Here is a 16847-nt window from a genome sequence, read left to right as displayed (position 1 = left end):
CCGCCGTCATCATTATTACCATTTACCGTTACGTCCTTACAAGACTGGAATCCAAACACTGTGCCTTAGTAGTGGTAGTTCTGATTGGCTCCCCGCTGTGAGGCTCTGGTTGGTAGGTGAAATGGATTAGACGTCACTAAAGTTTATGTTGGATGAGCGAAAAAGAGTCACGTGACAGTGCCTGCGCAAAGAAGGCTCGCTGTCAAAATGAATTTGTCTTTGCAAGTCTTAATCAATAGAATTTAAATAATCATGATGTAAATGAATGTAACGATCGGAATGAAACTTAAAGAAAAAGTATGTTACGTTAAAAGTACTCAGACAAGAATTTTTTTTCAAAAAGTTACTTAGGTAAATGTAATGGAGTAAATGTGGCACACTACCCACCTCTGTTGTAGAGGCTGCTGTCTCTTTTTTTTTTAATCCTTGTACAGGTGCTGGTCATATTATTAGAATATCATGAAAAAGTTGATTTATTTCATTAATTCCATTTAGAAAGTCAAACTTGTAGAATGTATACATTCATTCCAAACAGACTAATACATTTCAAGTGTTTTTTGCCAAAAAGGAGATGATTATAGCTGACAACCAATGAAAACCCTAAATTCAACATCTCAGAAAATTAGAATATGGTGAAAAGGTCAGATATTGAAGACACCTGGTGCCACACTCTAATTAGCTAACTAACTCAAAACACCTGGAAAAGCCTTTAAATGGTCTCTCGTTTTGATTCTGTATGATACACAATTATGGGGAAGACTGCTGACTTGACAACTGCCCAAAAGATGACCATTGATACTTTAATGAAGGAGGGCAAGACACAAAAGGTCATTGCCAAAGAGGTTGGATGTTCCCAGAGCTCTGTGTCCAAGCACATTAATAGAGAGGCGAAGGGAAGACAAAGATGTGGTAGAAAAAAGTGTACAAGCAAGAGGGATAACCTCGCCCTGGAGAGGATTGTCAAACAAAACCGATTCAAAAATGTGGGGGAGATCCACAAAGAGTGGACTGCAGCTGGAGTCAGTGCTTCAAGAACCACCACGCACCGACGTATGCAAGATATGGGCTTCAGCTGTTGCATTCCTTGTGTAAAGCAACTCTTGAATAAGGGACAACGTCAAAAGCGTCTCGTCTGGGCTCAAGACAAAAAGGACTGGACTGCTGCTGAGTGGTCCAAAGTTATGTTTTCAGATGAAAGTAAATTTTGTATCTCCTTTGGAAATCAAGGTCCCAGAGTACGGAGAAACACAGGAGAGGCACAGAAATCCACGTTGCCTGAAGTCCAGTGTCAAATTTCCACAATCGGTAATGGTCTGGGGTCCCATGTCATCTGCTGGTCTTGGTCCACTGTGTTTCCTGAGGTCTAGGGTTAATGCAGCAGTCTACCAGGAAATTTTAGAACACTTTATGCTGCCTGCCGCGGACCAATTTTATGGAGGTGAAGATTTCATTTTCCAACATGACTTGGCACCTGCACACAGTGCCAAATCTACCAGTACCTGGTTTAAGGACCATGATATCCCTGTTCTTGATTGGCCTGCAAACTCACCTGACCTTAACCCCATAGAAAACCTATGGGGTATTGTTAAGCGGAAGATGCGAGATGCCAGACCCAACAATGCTGAAGAGCTGAAGGCCACTATTAAAGCAACCTGGGCTCTCATAACACCTGAGGAGTGCAACAGACTGGTCGACTCCATGCCACGCCGTATTGCTGCAGCAATTCAGGCAAAAGGAGCTGCAACTAAGTATTGATTGCCGTACATGCTGAAACTTTCCATGTTCATACTTTTCAGTTGGCCCACATTTCTAAAAATTATTTTTTGGTTCTAGTCGTAACTAATATTTTAATTTTCTGAGACACTGAATTTGGGATTTTCAGTAATTGTCAGTACTAATCATCAAAATTTAAAGAAATAAACATTTAAAATATATAACTATGTGTGTAGTGAATTGATATAATATGTAAGTTTCACGTTCTGAATATAATTACTGAAATAAATCAACATTTCATGATATTCTAATTATATGAACAGCACCTGTATTACCCACCTCTGTTGGAAACGCTGGTGTCTCTTTTTTACACCTTGCCTCCAAATTAATCTCTATGGTCAGGTCGGAGTCTCTGACTGTGCCGAGGTATTTGTAGCTGTCTACAAAGTCCACTGGCTGACCTTTGATGACTTAGTAGGCCTGATATGTGGCTTCTAAAATCTATGATCATATCTTTGGTTATGGATATGTTCCGCTGCAGTACTTATTCTTCACAGCAGCCCACAAAGTAATGTCTGGACTATTTTTGTTAATCTTCAAATTCCTGTAGGGTCCTCTTAGCATGCCTACTTTGGAACTTGTTTGTGTACAGGAAGGAAAAATAAGGCTGCCACCAAACAGCTTTGAGGCCAGCCAGTTAAGGAGTTTGAAAACTTAGACAAAATGCTATTCATTTTAAATTGTTACAACCTCGGTCAACCTTGCGGCTGGGTTATGAGGCTGGATGGCGTTAAAGCTGAGGAAAAGTCAACAAATAAAAGTGACTGTCAATGAACAAACAATGAAATGAGTGTCGCAGCTGTAAGAGTATGCAATGTATGAAACCCAGAAAATATGCAAAAAGCTGGAAAAATGTTCACTGTAGGTAAAAATCCTTCATTATCACCCGTTGTTCTTATGTCTCTGGACAAAGTCACATTAGCAATATCTATTTTTGGTTTTGGTTATGTACAGTGGGACAAAGTTTGTGCAAGTTCTCCAACTTAAAATGATGACAGAGGTCTGTAATTTTCATCATAGGTACACTTCAACTGTGAGAGACAGAATGTGGAAAAAAATCCAGGAATTCACATTGTAGGAATTTTAAAGACATTATTTGTAAATTATGGTGGAAAATAAGTATTTGGTCAACGATTCAAAGCTCTCACTGATGGAATGAGGTTTTGGCTCAAAATCTCACGATACATGGCCCCATACATTCTTTCCTTACCACGGATCAATTGTCCTGTCCCCTTAGCAGAAAAACCGCCCCAAAGCATGATGTTTCCACCCCCATGCTTCACAGTAGGTATGGTGTTCTTGGGATGCAACTCAGTATTCTTCTTCCTCCAAACACGACGAGTTGAGTGTATACCAAAATGGATACATAGATGATACAGCAGAGGATTGTGAGAATGTCATGTGGTCAGATGAAACCAAAATAGAACTTTTTGGTATAAACTCAACTTGTCGTGTTTGGAGGAAGAAGAATACTGAGTTGCATCCTGGGAACACCACACCTACTGTGAAGCATGGGGGTGGAAACATCATGCTTTGGGCTGTTTTTCTGCTAAGGGGAAAGGACGACTAATCCGTGTTAAGGAAAGAATGAATGGGGCCATGTATCATGAGATTTTGAGGCAAAACCTCCTTCCATTAGTGAGAGCTTTGAATGGTTGACCAAATACTTATTTTCCACCATAATTTACAAATACATTTTTTTAAATTCCTAAAATGTGAATTCCTGGATTTTTTTTTTCACATTCTGTCTCACAGTTGAAGTTTACCTACGATGAAAATGACATACCTGTCATCATTTAAAGTGGGAGAACTTGCACAATCGGTGGCTGACTAAATACTTTTTTTGCCCCACTGTATGTCAGAATGTCGATATAAATCAGCCAGTCCGAGTGGCGTCGACTTTAACAGATTCTACTGTACCATTTTTTAGGGGTTATACAATAAAGTGACTCTTTTTTACCTTTGGTTTATTCTCTTCAGAGGAAATCTCTTTCACAACAACTGGAGCGGAGCGTCCTACATGGGAGGTGTTTGCACTCTCTCTAAAGGGGGAGGAGTAAATGAGGTAAACTTTAGGATGAGTATGTTGATTTGTCAACAGTAGTCTACATTGAGCATGTTTATCTTCTTTTGCCAAACTCATTTTGCTCATGGTCAATTCGTCTCTGTCCGTTAGTATGGAAAAACAGATGAGATGGCCATAACTCTCGCTCAATCCCTAGGGCAGAACATTGGCATCTTTTCTGACAAGAAGAGGATCCTTAGCGGTAGATTCTAATCCATCTATTGTAAAACACACATTATTTACAATCATATTTCCAAACAATATGACTTTTTTTTATTAATATTTTCTTCCAGGAGAGTGCAAATGTGACGATTACTGGTCAGGCTGCATCATGGATGATGTTGGGTAAGTAAAAGTATTTGTTGTCATCAGGAAATTAACTTACTAACTTTACAAATGTAAGAACTCAGTTGTACTATTTTAACTGTTTTTAGTGCACAGTATATTTGGTGCAAGTTGGGAACCTCCCATTTTCTATTAGTTAATGTTTTTTTGGTACCTGTTTAAACAATTGTTCTTTCATGATATTAGTTCACATTCACTTTCTTTGTGCCACGTTAGAAAAAAAACATAACTTTGCATCACTGTGATTTGTGTTTTGTTTGTGCATTGGTGTATCCTCTTAAATATTTCTTGCATTCCTCCTCTATACCAAATGAGACAGCAGGTGAGCAGAAGCCTGGCTAAAACATTGCTTGTGCTCTTTGGGAGAACGGTTGTAAGCCATCACAACCTTTCTTGCCGCATTTCGACAGCCGCTGCAAACGTCTCTTGTTTGGTTCAAATGATGTGAACTAATGCAGTTTGATGGACTTTTAAAGTTTCTTCTACAAGGGCTGTATTTGTCTTCATCATGTTGAACATTAACGCGCCATCTACTGTAACAGGGGTGTCAAACTAGTTTTCATTGTAGTTATGGCTGCATTCAGAGGGCTACAGTCAATAGTAATACAAATATAAATGTATTGGGTAAGGATTTGTCTCATATTACACAGTTGCCGTTTATATGTGATATCATATTTTATTGCTGTAAAATAAAATCTGTAGATTTTGCAGTAAAACAGGAAGATCAGTCACCACAATTTTTCCGTAAAATGTACAATGGACTTTATAGCATTCTGCAAAGGAAACAAACAATGCCAATTTTTTTTTTAACTGTAAAATTCTGGCGACTGAGCTGCAAATTTTTTCCCCTGCAAAATCTATTGTAATTTTTAGAGTACAATTTGATAGATACCTTGCTTTGTAATCATAAGTCAATCAGATATTTAAGTTTTTATTTTAATTTCAACTAAAACATTTTTGAATGTGTGATAATATAAAATGTGTTGTATTTATTAAAGTTTAAAATATATGCAAATGCTTGCAGTACATGCATTTTTTTCTTTCAAAATAGAAAGAATGAGTATAGGTAGTAAGAACAGATCATGTATACAGTATGTATAGATAATTTCCTTTTGCAGGCCATTAGAAATGATATCCTAGGCCATATTTGGCCCCCGGGCCTTGAGTTTGACACCTGTGATCTGTGTTATTCAAGTTTATGCCCATTTGACACCTCATTAGGTACAGCTTTTCTTCAATCTGTGGTCCAATATGACAATTGCGCCTTTACAAACGTAATATTACATTTTCTGACATTTTACACACAAACGTACTGCAATACAATTCTACATAACTTCAAACTGCAGATACAGTAAACTAAATATCTGTTATATTATCTTTGGAAAGACAACAAATTTGTATTGGATCTCAATAGATTGAGCTTGTGTACTTAATTTTTATTGCCGGTGAGTGTAAGTGTATCTTTTATAGGTCAGTTATTTTGTTTTGTTTGTTTATTTTAAGGAAAACACCACCTCTTGCATTGGCTCCTTCATCGTTTTCCATAACTTGTTTCGTCCATGCGTATTTGATTGATATTGTCTGCAATGTCAGTGTCATCAAATAAATATAAATATCCCCTGTGGTACTCTGATTCCCAAAACACTTCCCAACTATCCTAATAGGTCAGGAGGTTAGAAGACACGTGACAGAGGCGCCTCTGTCACATGTTTTCTTCTACTCTTTTGCTTTCAATCAACACTTGTATTCATTGTGCGACCACAGCCATGTCCATTGACGTAAGCTTCTTTTCTACTCCACAGCACCTGCATGTGTGAACGTTGTATTTTCACTGTGTCAAAACGTAAATCACCTTGGTATTTAATCTTATCTGATACAAAATGGCTAAATGAAGGTAACGGGTATTTTGTTGTGTTTTTCCCTCAGACCTTTAGGGATTACTTCACTTTCACAACATATCAAAAACATCTCAATTCAGCTGCGGTCCTTGAGTTATCACACATGTAATTTATAATATAATTATAATTAAAAATAATTCATTAAATTAAATGAAAGCAAATAATTAGGATATGCAAGTGGTTCTGGATGGATATCTAGATACTTTTTTATTATTCTATTCCCTTTTTGTTATGAGAATTAATCAAATTGACTTGAAAGTGGATGAAACAATGGTTCGAATTAGAATTCTGCACCTTCTCTGTTGGGCTTCATTGTCCCATGCAAAACTTCTGATTGCATTTTAAAATCCATCAACACACACAACAGTCAAACCTCGCAATTGTAGATCACAGCTGTATTAAGTGATCTCCTCAACTGCAAGTATTCCTGCACTTTCATCAAATGGGATATGTGTCTTAATTACCATATTATAATTATCTCTAAGATCGATGTTTAATTTACCATATTAAGGAGCAATTATTAATATTATTATATTATATCCTGTAGTGTTTCAGAGACTTATCCCTCCACACAGTGTTGTCTGCCAGTTGCTGTGATAACACATTATAACTCTGTGGTTGTGCTGAACAGCTTTCACCTGCCCAAGAGGTTCTCTGACTGCAATGTGGAGGAATACTATAACTTCCTCAAAAGTGGCGGAGGCGCCTGCCTGTTCAACAAACCCCAGAAAGTATGTCTTACGCACACACACACGCACACGCACACGCACGCACGCACACCACACCACACCACACCACACCACATCACACACACCCAAACACATAGATACACTTTGCATGTGTGTGCAATGTGAGATTTTGAAGAGGACCTAAGAAGATTTTCTTCTTATTTGACATAGAAATGTTGCCTTTAAACTATGAGAAAGTTTAAAATCATGCCCCCTTTTATTTGTTGATGGAGGTCTGTGCTGTAATTGATTGTGTTTTTCTTTTAGCTGCTGGACCCTCCTGAATGTGGAAATGGCTTTGTGGAGCCAGGAGAGGAGTGTGACTGTGGCAGCCCACAAGTAAGTTGCCATCAAAATAGGTTGCATGTGTGCTCTTGGGGATGCACTTTTAACTTCATTAGCATTAGTGCTTATCTGATGTTCTATTTAGACAGCAACAAAATATTGCACATTGACTTGTGATGAAATGTTAAAAGGAGATTTTGTGTCAAAGAATAATTTTAAACATGTGTTGTAACAGGATTGTGCCAAAGAGGGAGAGAACTGCTGTAAAAAGTGCACCCTAACTCAAGGCTCCAAATGTAGCGATGGATTGTGCTGCAATAACTGCCAGGTAGAAAACAGTTCACCCTTCTTCGTGAAACCATTTTTAGCCATATTGGTTAAAATTATTACGCCCAATGCTTAACAAGGGAGCCTTCACACCTTAAATAAGTGATGTAGTTTTCTTTCTTGCACTCCCACAGATGGAATTCATGGGGGTTGTATGCCGGGATGCAGTGAATGACTGTGACATCCCCGAAAACTGCACAGGAAACTCCAGCCAGGTGAGCAATAACCCCACTCTCAGCCAAGCATCAAACGGAAGTTTGAACATTTCGCTTGCTTTGACAGTGTCCACCAAATCTGCTTAAGATGGATGGTTACACATGTGAAAAAGACCAGGTGAGACAACCATAATACACCTTGAACTATATACTTAATATATATTTGCATATTCCTGGCATGTTATTTGTCTCTGTAGGGGCGCTGCTTTAATGGAAGATGCAAAACAAAAGATAAACAGTGCAAGTACATTTGGGGCGAGAGTAAGTTTTTTGTTTATTCTTTTCTCTGTGCAATCACAGCTAATGTCTATTACATGCTCACAATGTAGACATCTGGGTGTTCATTCACATATGGAATGTACAATGTGTTCATTCATGTACACCCATAATGAGGCAATTTGTCTATTTGCACGCACACGATTTGTCCATGTACAAACCCCGTTTCCATATGAGTTGGGAAATTGTGTTAGATGTAAATATAAACGGAATACAATGATTTGCAAATAATTTTCAACCCATATTATGTTGAATATGCTACGGAGACAACATAATTGATGTTCTAACAGATAAACTTTATTTTTTTTCAAATAATCATTAACTTTAGAATTTGATGCCAGCAACACGGGACAAAGAAGTTGGGAAATGTGGCAATAAATACTGATAAAGTTGAGGAATGCAGATCAAACACTTATTTGGAACATCTGACAGGTGTTCCAAAAGTGTTCTGTGGTCTGACGAGTCCACATTTCAAATGGTTTTTGGAAATATTCGAACCATCCAGACTGTTATCGACGCAAAGTTCAAAAGCCAGCATCTGTGATGGAATGGGGGTGCATTAGTGCTCAAGGCATGGGCAACTTACACATCTGTGAAGGCACCATTAATGCTGAAAGGTACATACAGGTTTTGGAACAACACATGCTGCTATCTAAGCGCAGTCTTTTTCATGGACCCCCCTGCTTATTTCAGCAAGACAATGCCAGGCCACATTCAGCACGTGTTACAACAGTGTGGCTTCGTAAAAAAAAGAGTGCGGGTACTTTCCTGGCCCGCCTGCAGTCCAGACCTGTCTCCCATCGAAAATGTGTGGCACATTATGAAGCGTAAAATACGACAGCGGAGACCCCGGAATATTGAACGACTGAAGCTCTACATAAAACAAGAATGGAAAAGAATTCCACTTTCAAAGCGTCAACAATTAGTTTCCTCAATTCCCAAACGTTTATTGAGTGGTGTTAAAAGAAAAGGTGATGTAACACAGTGGTGTACATGCTCTTTCCCAACTACTTTGGCACGTGTTGCAGCCAGGAAATTCTACGTTAATTATTATTTGCAAAAAAAAAAAATGTTTATCAGTTTGAACATCAAATATGTTGTCTTTGTAGCATATTTAACTGAATATGGGTTGAAAATGATTTGCAAATCATTGTATTCTGTTTATATTTACATCTAACACAATTTCCCAACTTATATCGAAACGGGGTTTGTACATACACACATAATGCTAGCATCTATTTGTCCATTTTTATGCACACACAATGTAAATATAGGTACCTGTCCATTCAAATACGCACAACATGCACATTTTTGTATGTTTGTGAACAAACTACAAAGCTAATGCTATAGCAATAAACAACCCATGATACATCTGCTTGTCTTGTTTGGACAAGACCACCGATATAAGATTGATGTACAGACAGGACAGCAGCTCTTTTTTTTTTCTACAGAGCCTCAAGTTGTCTCTACTCAAAAAGATAATCGCCATCATTAAAAACAGCAGCACATTTTAGTTCTGTACGCAACGTCCGGTCTGACTGCGCTAACAAAATAAAGGCTTCAAAAAAGTACCTTACATGAGCAGTGAGCACACTTCAGTACACGTACAGTATGTTACAAAATGATGATGCTTTGACTTAAAATACTGGTCAAAACTGTCCAATGATGTGTTGTGGAAGGATTTTTGCATTAATGCTGATAGTGCTTGTTATATTACATAAAGTTTATGTTCATGTAATATGATGTGGCTATAAATATTGTACAGTTACTTTTTTTTCACACTGATTCAACAGGCTGAGCTTTAAGAGCCTTTTTTTAGTTTTATTTTATAAAATATATTTTGTAAGAACTAATAATCTGTGATGGTGGATTGTTTGGATATATGGTTTTCTGGGGTGTTAAAAAGAACAACAATGTACACCGAACCCAACCGAAAACCATGTTTAACATGTTTGGTATATTTAGTGTGTGGTTTGTCTTCCAGAGGCCACTGCGGCTGACAAGTTCTGCTATGAGAAGCTCAACATCGAGGGGACAGAGAAGGGCAACTGTGGGAGAGAAAAAGACACCTGGATCCAGTGTAACAAACAGTAAGTTAGTCTTCTGTGACTATCTCTCATACATTACAACTGAGCTCCTATTTGCATCTTGTTATTTCAGGGACGTTCACTGCGGTTATCTGCTATGCTCCAACATCTCGCCTCCTCCACGACTGGGAGAACTACAAGGAGGCCTTACATCCTTTTCAGTGGCAAGACACAGTGGCTCACTGGACTGCAGGTGCATGCACTCACACACATTTTTTTGTGAGTTCCTAATCTAAAAATGTGTTGTGCATGTGACTGTGATGTGTTTGTATCAGTGGTGCTCATGTGGTGATCGATGGAGACACTGACCTGGGCTATGTGGAGGATGGGACGGCCTGCGGGACAGACCACATCTGTTTCAACCACAAATGTCTCCCCCTCCAGCAGTTCAACTTTAGCATCTGCCCCGGGACCACTGACAAAACCGTCTGCTCGGGACATGGGGTACAAACATCCATAAACTGTATGCATACAATATAATATCCATGTGCAAAACTCTAGTTTGTATTGTTGATTGTTAGATGACGAATGGTAGCTTGATCGTGGGGAATAAAAGTTGCATGTTACTAACATGGTTTTATTATGCCTACACATTCGAGTAAATACATTTGTTTTATTTGAAACATGTACATTAGTCTTACATACATATTGAGTTTGTTTAGTTTATTTCAAACATGCACATAAAGTAACATTTATGCACATCTCATGTTTACAATTTGACAAATGACCAAAAATAAGTAGGAAGAATCAGAGTTTATTTAATCTTATCCTATCTTAATAAATAAATGTGTTCACTTCCTGTTTTCAACACACACCACTCCTCAGAAAAGCCAGAGACATCAGGTGCCCGGGAATACCCCCATAAAGTGAAATGCACCTTCATTTGCACAAACCAACCAAACTGATCCCCCAACCCCAACACTGTTCCCAAGCACAACTCACGCGACACTGTCCTTCAACAAGGAGCCAAATAGCGAAACTGGCAGGAATGCGTGGTCTCTGACTCAGATGTGGAACTTAACAGTAACTGAAAATTTAAATTTTCCTGAAGGAATAAATAAAGTTATATCTATCTATCTCTATCTGTAGCTTTGACACACATCATCCTCCACTGGACTGAACAGTAGCTTTCCTTTAAAAGTGCTACAGTGCACCTCCAGCAGATCCGCCGCTCAGCTCACGGCGTGCAAATCGCTCAAGTGCACCAAATCACCGAACAGCCAGACATGCATAAACAAAAGCCCCGAGGCTTAGCCAAGCCTACCCGCAGTGACCACAGTGCATCCCACAACCACCCAGAACACAAAAGGATCATGATTGTTTGGATACGAGACAATATCACCAAAATTTAATTTATTTCGAGAGAATTCATTCACAATTCAATAACACAACAAAATCCCTTATGCAAAGCCAGTTTCAGCGGCAATATTTTCAGAATATAATTGTATCCTGTCTGATGGAATCAGACTGTATTTGTGCTGATATATTCTGGTGCAGGTGTGCAGCAATGAGCTGAAGTGCGTGTGTTACCTGGGCTGGGCAGGAGAGGACTGTAACACCACGTCGACGCTCAGCTATCTCGTGGTGGGACCCACAGCCTCTGTATCAGGTAGTGCTCTCACCAATTCTCACTATCCTTTGTCATTTATTATTTTCTCTCTTCCTCTCATCCACTTTTATGCTCACTTAATTTCCTTTCTTCAACACTTATGGCTGTATCTCTTCCTCTCATCCACTTTTATGCTCACTTTATTTCCTTTCTTCAACACTCATGGCTGTATTACTATTTTTACGTTTTTTGTTTTGCTGTTTTGTTGATTGCTCATCACCAGTCAGCATCATTTTATTTTTTTTCCACACCTATTCTTTGTTGACAGGTCTTTGACGCAGTGATTTGAGGTCAGATTTAAGTTACTATTTCATTCTATATCCTTGTCATTCCCTGGTTCTTCCTCCTTTTACCTTTCCAGTTATAGGCCATCCTTTCAAATAAATGATGTAAAGTTGTTCCCTTAACCTCCAAATGAGGAACCCTACAATTCCGTTTGGGCCTTATTTTTCCCGTTTGTGCTTGAGTGTTATTTTTATTGCGCTTAAAGTTCCTCTAATTCGTATTCTTTAATCAAGCCGGTAAACACCCAACCCACAGTAGGTGAGAAAAAAGTGCGTCAGTCTAGAATGAAGACGGAGCTTATGGGGTAGACTTTGCTCTGACACCTTTTACTTCGATTGCGTAAAATGGTTTTACCAACACATCTGAATTTCATTATAATCCATGAAAAATAGAACACTTTAAATTTGAAAAAGCCATATCATGCCAGGCAGTGCTTCCCACGTGAACATGTTTCAACATGGCAATGCAGTGTGCATATGCAAGCTACAAAATTTCCTCTTTTTCCTGGCTGGATGTGAATAACTATCTGAAGATCAAACTTTGTTTCACTTATTATAACCATGCTGGTGTTATTTGTTATGTTAAAAGTTATGTTTATTACAAATATTTGTAAAAGGCGTGATGCGTCAGAGTGGCTTCAGCTTTTTGTGTGTGTGAGCTCACGCAAGCAAGCATAAGTTTGTCAAAAATAAATCGCCGGGTCAAATTCGTGACGTCACGAGTGACGCTTCCCCTGCCGTCATTTTTGAAATGGTGGAGGAGGTTTTTTTTGCTTTTACTATGTGTAAACTAGGGGTCTTGTTCCACAGCCATACAGAACACACTGATGGTTGTGATATAAAACAACTTTAACACTCTTACTAATATGCGCCACACTCTGTGAACCCTAACCAAACAAGAATAATAAACCCATTTCTGGAGAACATTGGCTCTGTAACACAATATAAACGCAACTTAAGAATTACCCAGAATTCCAATGCTTCCATGACTCTTGGCTATATTATACCCCCCCCATGCGTCGGTTGAGGTGGGCGATTTTGGGGGCGCGTGTATAATATAGCCAAGAGTCATGGATGCATTGGAACTCTTGGTAATTCTTATGTAGCGTTTATAATGTGTTACAGAGCCAATGTTATCCAGAAATGTGTTTGTTATTCTTGTTTGGTTAGGGTTCACAGAGTGTGGCGCATATTAGTAAGAGTGTTAAAGTTGTTTATATCAAAACCTTCAGTGTAAACGGTATGGCTGTTGACCAAGTATGCATTGCAATCTCGCATAGGAAGCAGCGAAATGCATGTGTCCTACCGGCACACAGATAGTGGTAAAGTGGTGTAAAGGTGGGCGCGATGACATGTTGTAAAACAGTGGTCCCCAACCACCGGGCCGCAGAAGAATTTATTATTATTATTTTTTTTTTATCACACTCAATTTTTTACTGCATGCCATTGGTAAGCGCAGGGGTGAGAAGAGGTTTTAAATTAATTAGCGCCCCGGCGGCTATTCAAGGAAATGCGGTATATCTATGTATATATATATATATATATATATATATATATATATATATAGGTGCTGGTCATATTATTAGAATATCATGAGAAAGTTGATTTATTTCATTAATTCCATTTAGAAAGTCAAACTTGTAGAATGTATACATTCATTCCAAACAGACTGATATATTTCAAGTATTTTTTGCCAAAAATGAGATGATTATAGCTGACAACCAAAGAAAACCCTAAATTCAACATCTCAGAACATTAGAATATGGTGAAAAGGTCAGATATTGAAGACACCTGGTGCCACACTCTAATTAGCTAACTAACTCAAAACACCAGGAAAAGCCTTTAAATGGTCTCTCGTTTTGATTCTGTGTGACACACAATCATGGGGAAGACTGCTGACTTGACAACTGTCCAAAAGATGACCATTTATACTTTAAAGGAGGGCAAGACACAAAAGGTCATTGCCAAAGAGGTTGGATGTTCCCAGAGCTCTGTGTCCAAGCACATTAATAGAGAGGCGAAGGGAAGACAAAGATGTGGTAGAAAAAAGTGTACAAGCAAGAGGGATAACCGCGCCCTGGAGAGGATTGTCAAACAAAACCGATTCAAAAATGTGGGTGAGATCCACAAAGAGTATACTGCAGCTAGAGTCAGTGCTTCAAGAAGCACCACACACCGACGTATGCAAGATATGGGCTTCAGCTGTCACATTCCTTGTGTAAAGCCACTTTTGAATAAGAGACAACATCAAAAGCGTCTCGCCTGAGCTCAAGAAAAAAAGGACTGGACTGCTGTTGAGTGGTCCAAAGTTATGTTTTCAGATGAAAGTAAATTTTCTATCTCCTTTGGAAATCAAGGTCCCAGAGTCTGGAGGAAGACAGGAGAGGCACAGAATCCACGTTGCTTGAAGTCCAGTGTCACATTTCCACAATCAGTAATGGTCTGGGGTGCCATGTCATCTGCTGGTGTTGGTCCACTGTGTTTCCTGAGGTCTAGGGTCAATGCGGCAGTCTACCAGGAAGTTTTAGAACACTTTATGCTGCCTGCCGCGGACCAATTTTATGGAGGTGAATATTTCATTTTCCAACATGACTTGGCACCTGCACACAGTGCCAAATCTACCAGTACCTGGTTTAAGGACCATGGTATCCCTGTTCTTGATTGGCCTGCAAACTCACCTGACCTTAACCCCATAGAAAACCTATGGGGTATTGTGAAGCGGAAGATGCGAGATGCCAGACCCAACAATGCTGAAACTTTCCATGTTCATACTTTTCAGTTGGCCCACATTTCTAAAAAATTTTTTTTTTTACTAGTCGTAACTAATATTCTAATTTTCTGAGATACTGAATTTGGGATTTTCAGTAATTGTCAGTACTAATTATCAAAATGTAAAGAAATAAACATTTCAAATATATCACTATGTGTGTAATGAATTGATATAATATGTGAGTTTCATGTTCTGAATATAATTACTGAAATAAATGAACTTTTTCATGATATTCTAATAATATGAACAGCACCTGTGTGTGTATATATATATATATATATATATATATATATATATATAAAATAATCATATAGATCAATGATCACGGTTCAGATTAATTTGTATTTCTTAAACTTCGAGAATGTGTTATGGCCTGTTTACGACAGGTCATGTTTTGTTTGTGGTTATTTTCCTATGTATAAAAGTCATTTTCGGTTTCAGTGCTCCTTTTGTCTACATACTGGTTACTGGGGGCACTGAGTTTTCTCACATTTTTAAAAGTTGTGTTCTCCCTGCCTTCGTCGCAAAAGGTATGTTCTTTTGCTATTTTCTTATTTCCAGCGTTAGTATTGACATTTTGAAGTCGTAAAACTCGCACAACTTTTCTTGTGTTTTTTTCCGTGCACCTACGAGCTGTTTGTTGGCTCATAACATGGGATAAAATACTTGCTTACCAGCGCTGCTTCTACCGCCTCCTTGCCTTTTCCTGCCGGATTGTGAGAAATACGACCATCGCCACAATGCGACAACGAACGTGGCAAATGTTTGATAGTTAATACAAATGGCATTAAAATGCTTTTATCCACATTTTATTTGCAGGTGTCTCAATTGAAGCAATCAAAATACAATTGATAGTTTTCTGGAAGTTTATTTTACTGTTTTATTATGTGCGGTGTACACTGCATCCAAACTTTTAGTGCAATATAATGTCTCACCTTCTCTGAAGCAATGGGAGGCCAGATTTGACAGGGAACACCTGCTCCACTCAAAATGTACATCCTGGATGAAGGCGTGCAGTGAAAGATTTAAGTTGAGTGGTAAAATGTCGTGCAGCCAAAATCTGCGCAGTTGCACACCTTTATTCACTTACACTCGTCGGAGAATAAGGCTCTTTATGGATAGCGGTTGTTACACCTGATTTATCCTTTTAATCTCTAACACTCCTTGCTAGATGTGCTGTTATTTTGTGTTCCTCTCTGGTGTGGTGGTTTTGTTTCTTCCCCTATTAGTTGAAACAGGAGTCATTTAACAGAAACATGATTCCTTGTGTCTCCTTCTCATGTATCAGGCATTACCAGTACCAATATCATCATCTCGGCCATCGTAGGCTCCATCCTTTTCCTTGCCCTCATACTTGCTGTGACAGCCTGGTGCTACAAGTGAGTGTCCCAGTGATTTACTGTATATATTTTGCATGTTTTAATGAGTCCTGACAAAATACTGTTTAGAGTTTCAGCTTTTACAAAGTAATAATGCTCAAGAGAGATGATTATTACACGACACTGACTCTGAGTAGCTCCTTCAGCAACAGGCTGTTAAAGCCACAGTGCAGGAAGGAGCGCTACCACACTGATAGTCTTCCTCTTCACCTCTTAGGAGCTACAAGCAGAGATGCTACGTGGAGTCTGAGGTCCACCGAAGATTCTGCCGGTTTGCTAACCCACTTCATTCTCCAGTTTAATATTCAATACTGTGCTGTAATTAGGGATTTATATTGTTTAACCCACGAATACAAAAGGAAAAATACCAGAATATCTAAAATGATAAATACAGTTATGGTCAGAAGTTTAAATCCACTCATCATATGACTTATTTGAATTTTTCCAAGGTGAAAATATTGTACAATACACATCATTATTGTATTATTATTACTGTATACAATATATACAGGTTGAATTGGATATATACGTTCACCTGACTCACTTTTATTTGGTTCTGGAGTTCCTAGAATGTCTTTCGCAGGAATCTCAGCGCTGTATACTTTTTTTTAGCTAGAGTGATTGAGTGCAAATGGTAGTTCCTCTTTGGCAGCATAAAGACATTTGACTGCTATTTTTGGACTGACCAATACGGCATTGGGAAAATTGCATCACTAACATGGTTCTAATAAATCATGACAAACACTAATTTCATGTTATAGGTTGATTATATCCTGCGCGGACGTATTCAAAATGAATACCGTCTT

General features: G+C 38.6%; 1 protein-coding gene across 5 annotated transcripts in view; it reads left to right on the top strand.

Moving 5' to 3' along the window:
• The window catches only part of adam22 (ADAM metallopeptidase domain 22), a 192699-nt gene that overhangs the window by 139348 nt on the left and 36504 nt on the right, over positions 1-16847 (top strand). For 4 of the 5 annotated variants that reach the window (XM_061915578.1, XM_061915579.1, XM_061915577.1 and 1 more), the window contains exons 12-26: positions 3754-3838; positions 3950-4040; positions 4132-4183; positions 6713-6812; positions 7077-7148; positions 7330-7422; positions 7556-7636; positions 7704-7754; positions 7834-7897; positions 9897-10002; positions 10073-10192; positions 10275-10443; positions 11497-11608; positions 15951-16041; positions 16259-16312. In XM_061915578.1, coding sequence (XP_061771562.1) covers positions 3754-3838; positions 3950-4040; positions 4132-4183; positions 6713-6812; positions 7077-7148; positions 7330-7422; positions 7556-7636; positions 7704-7754; positions 7834-7897; positions 9897-10002; positions 10073-10192; positions 10275-10443; positions 11497-11608; positions 15951-16041; positions 16259-16312 — 1341 coding nt within the window. Of the gene's footprint in view, positions 1-3753; positions 3839-3949; positions 4041-4131; positions 4184-6712; positions 6813-7076; positions 7149-7329; positions 7423-7555; positions 7637-7703; positions 7755-7833; positions 7898-9896; positions 10003-10072; positions 10193-10274; positions 10444-11496; positions 11609-11876; positions 11899-15950; positions 16042-16258; positions 16313-16847 lie in introns of those variants that run through there. The other variant, XR_009808796.1, reaches the window with a different exon arrangement.

The sequence above is a fragment of the Nerophis ophidion genome, linkage group LG11 (assembly GCF_033978795.1).
Source record: "Nerophis ophidion isolate RoL-2023_Sa linkage group LG11, RoL_Noph_v1.0, whole genome shotgun sequence".
Classification (NCBI taxonomy): Eukaryota; Metazoa; Chordata; class Actinopteri; order Syngnathiformes; family Syngnathidae; genus Nerophis; species Nerophis ophidion.
The sequence above is the reverse complement of the archived record's forward strand: the minus strand, read 5'-3'. Positions and strand labels throughout refer to the sequence as shown.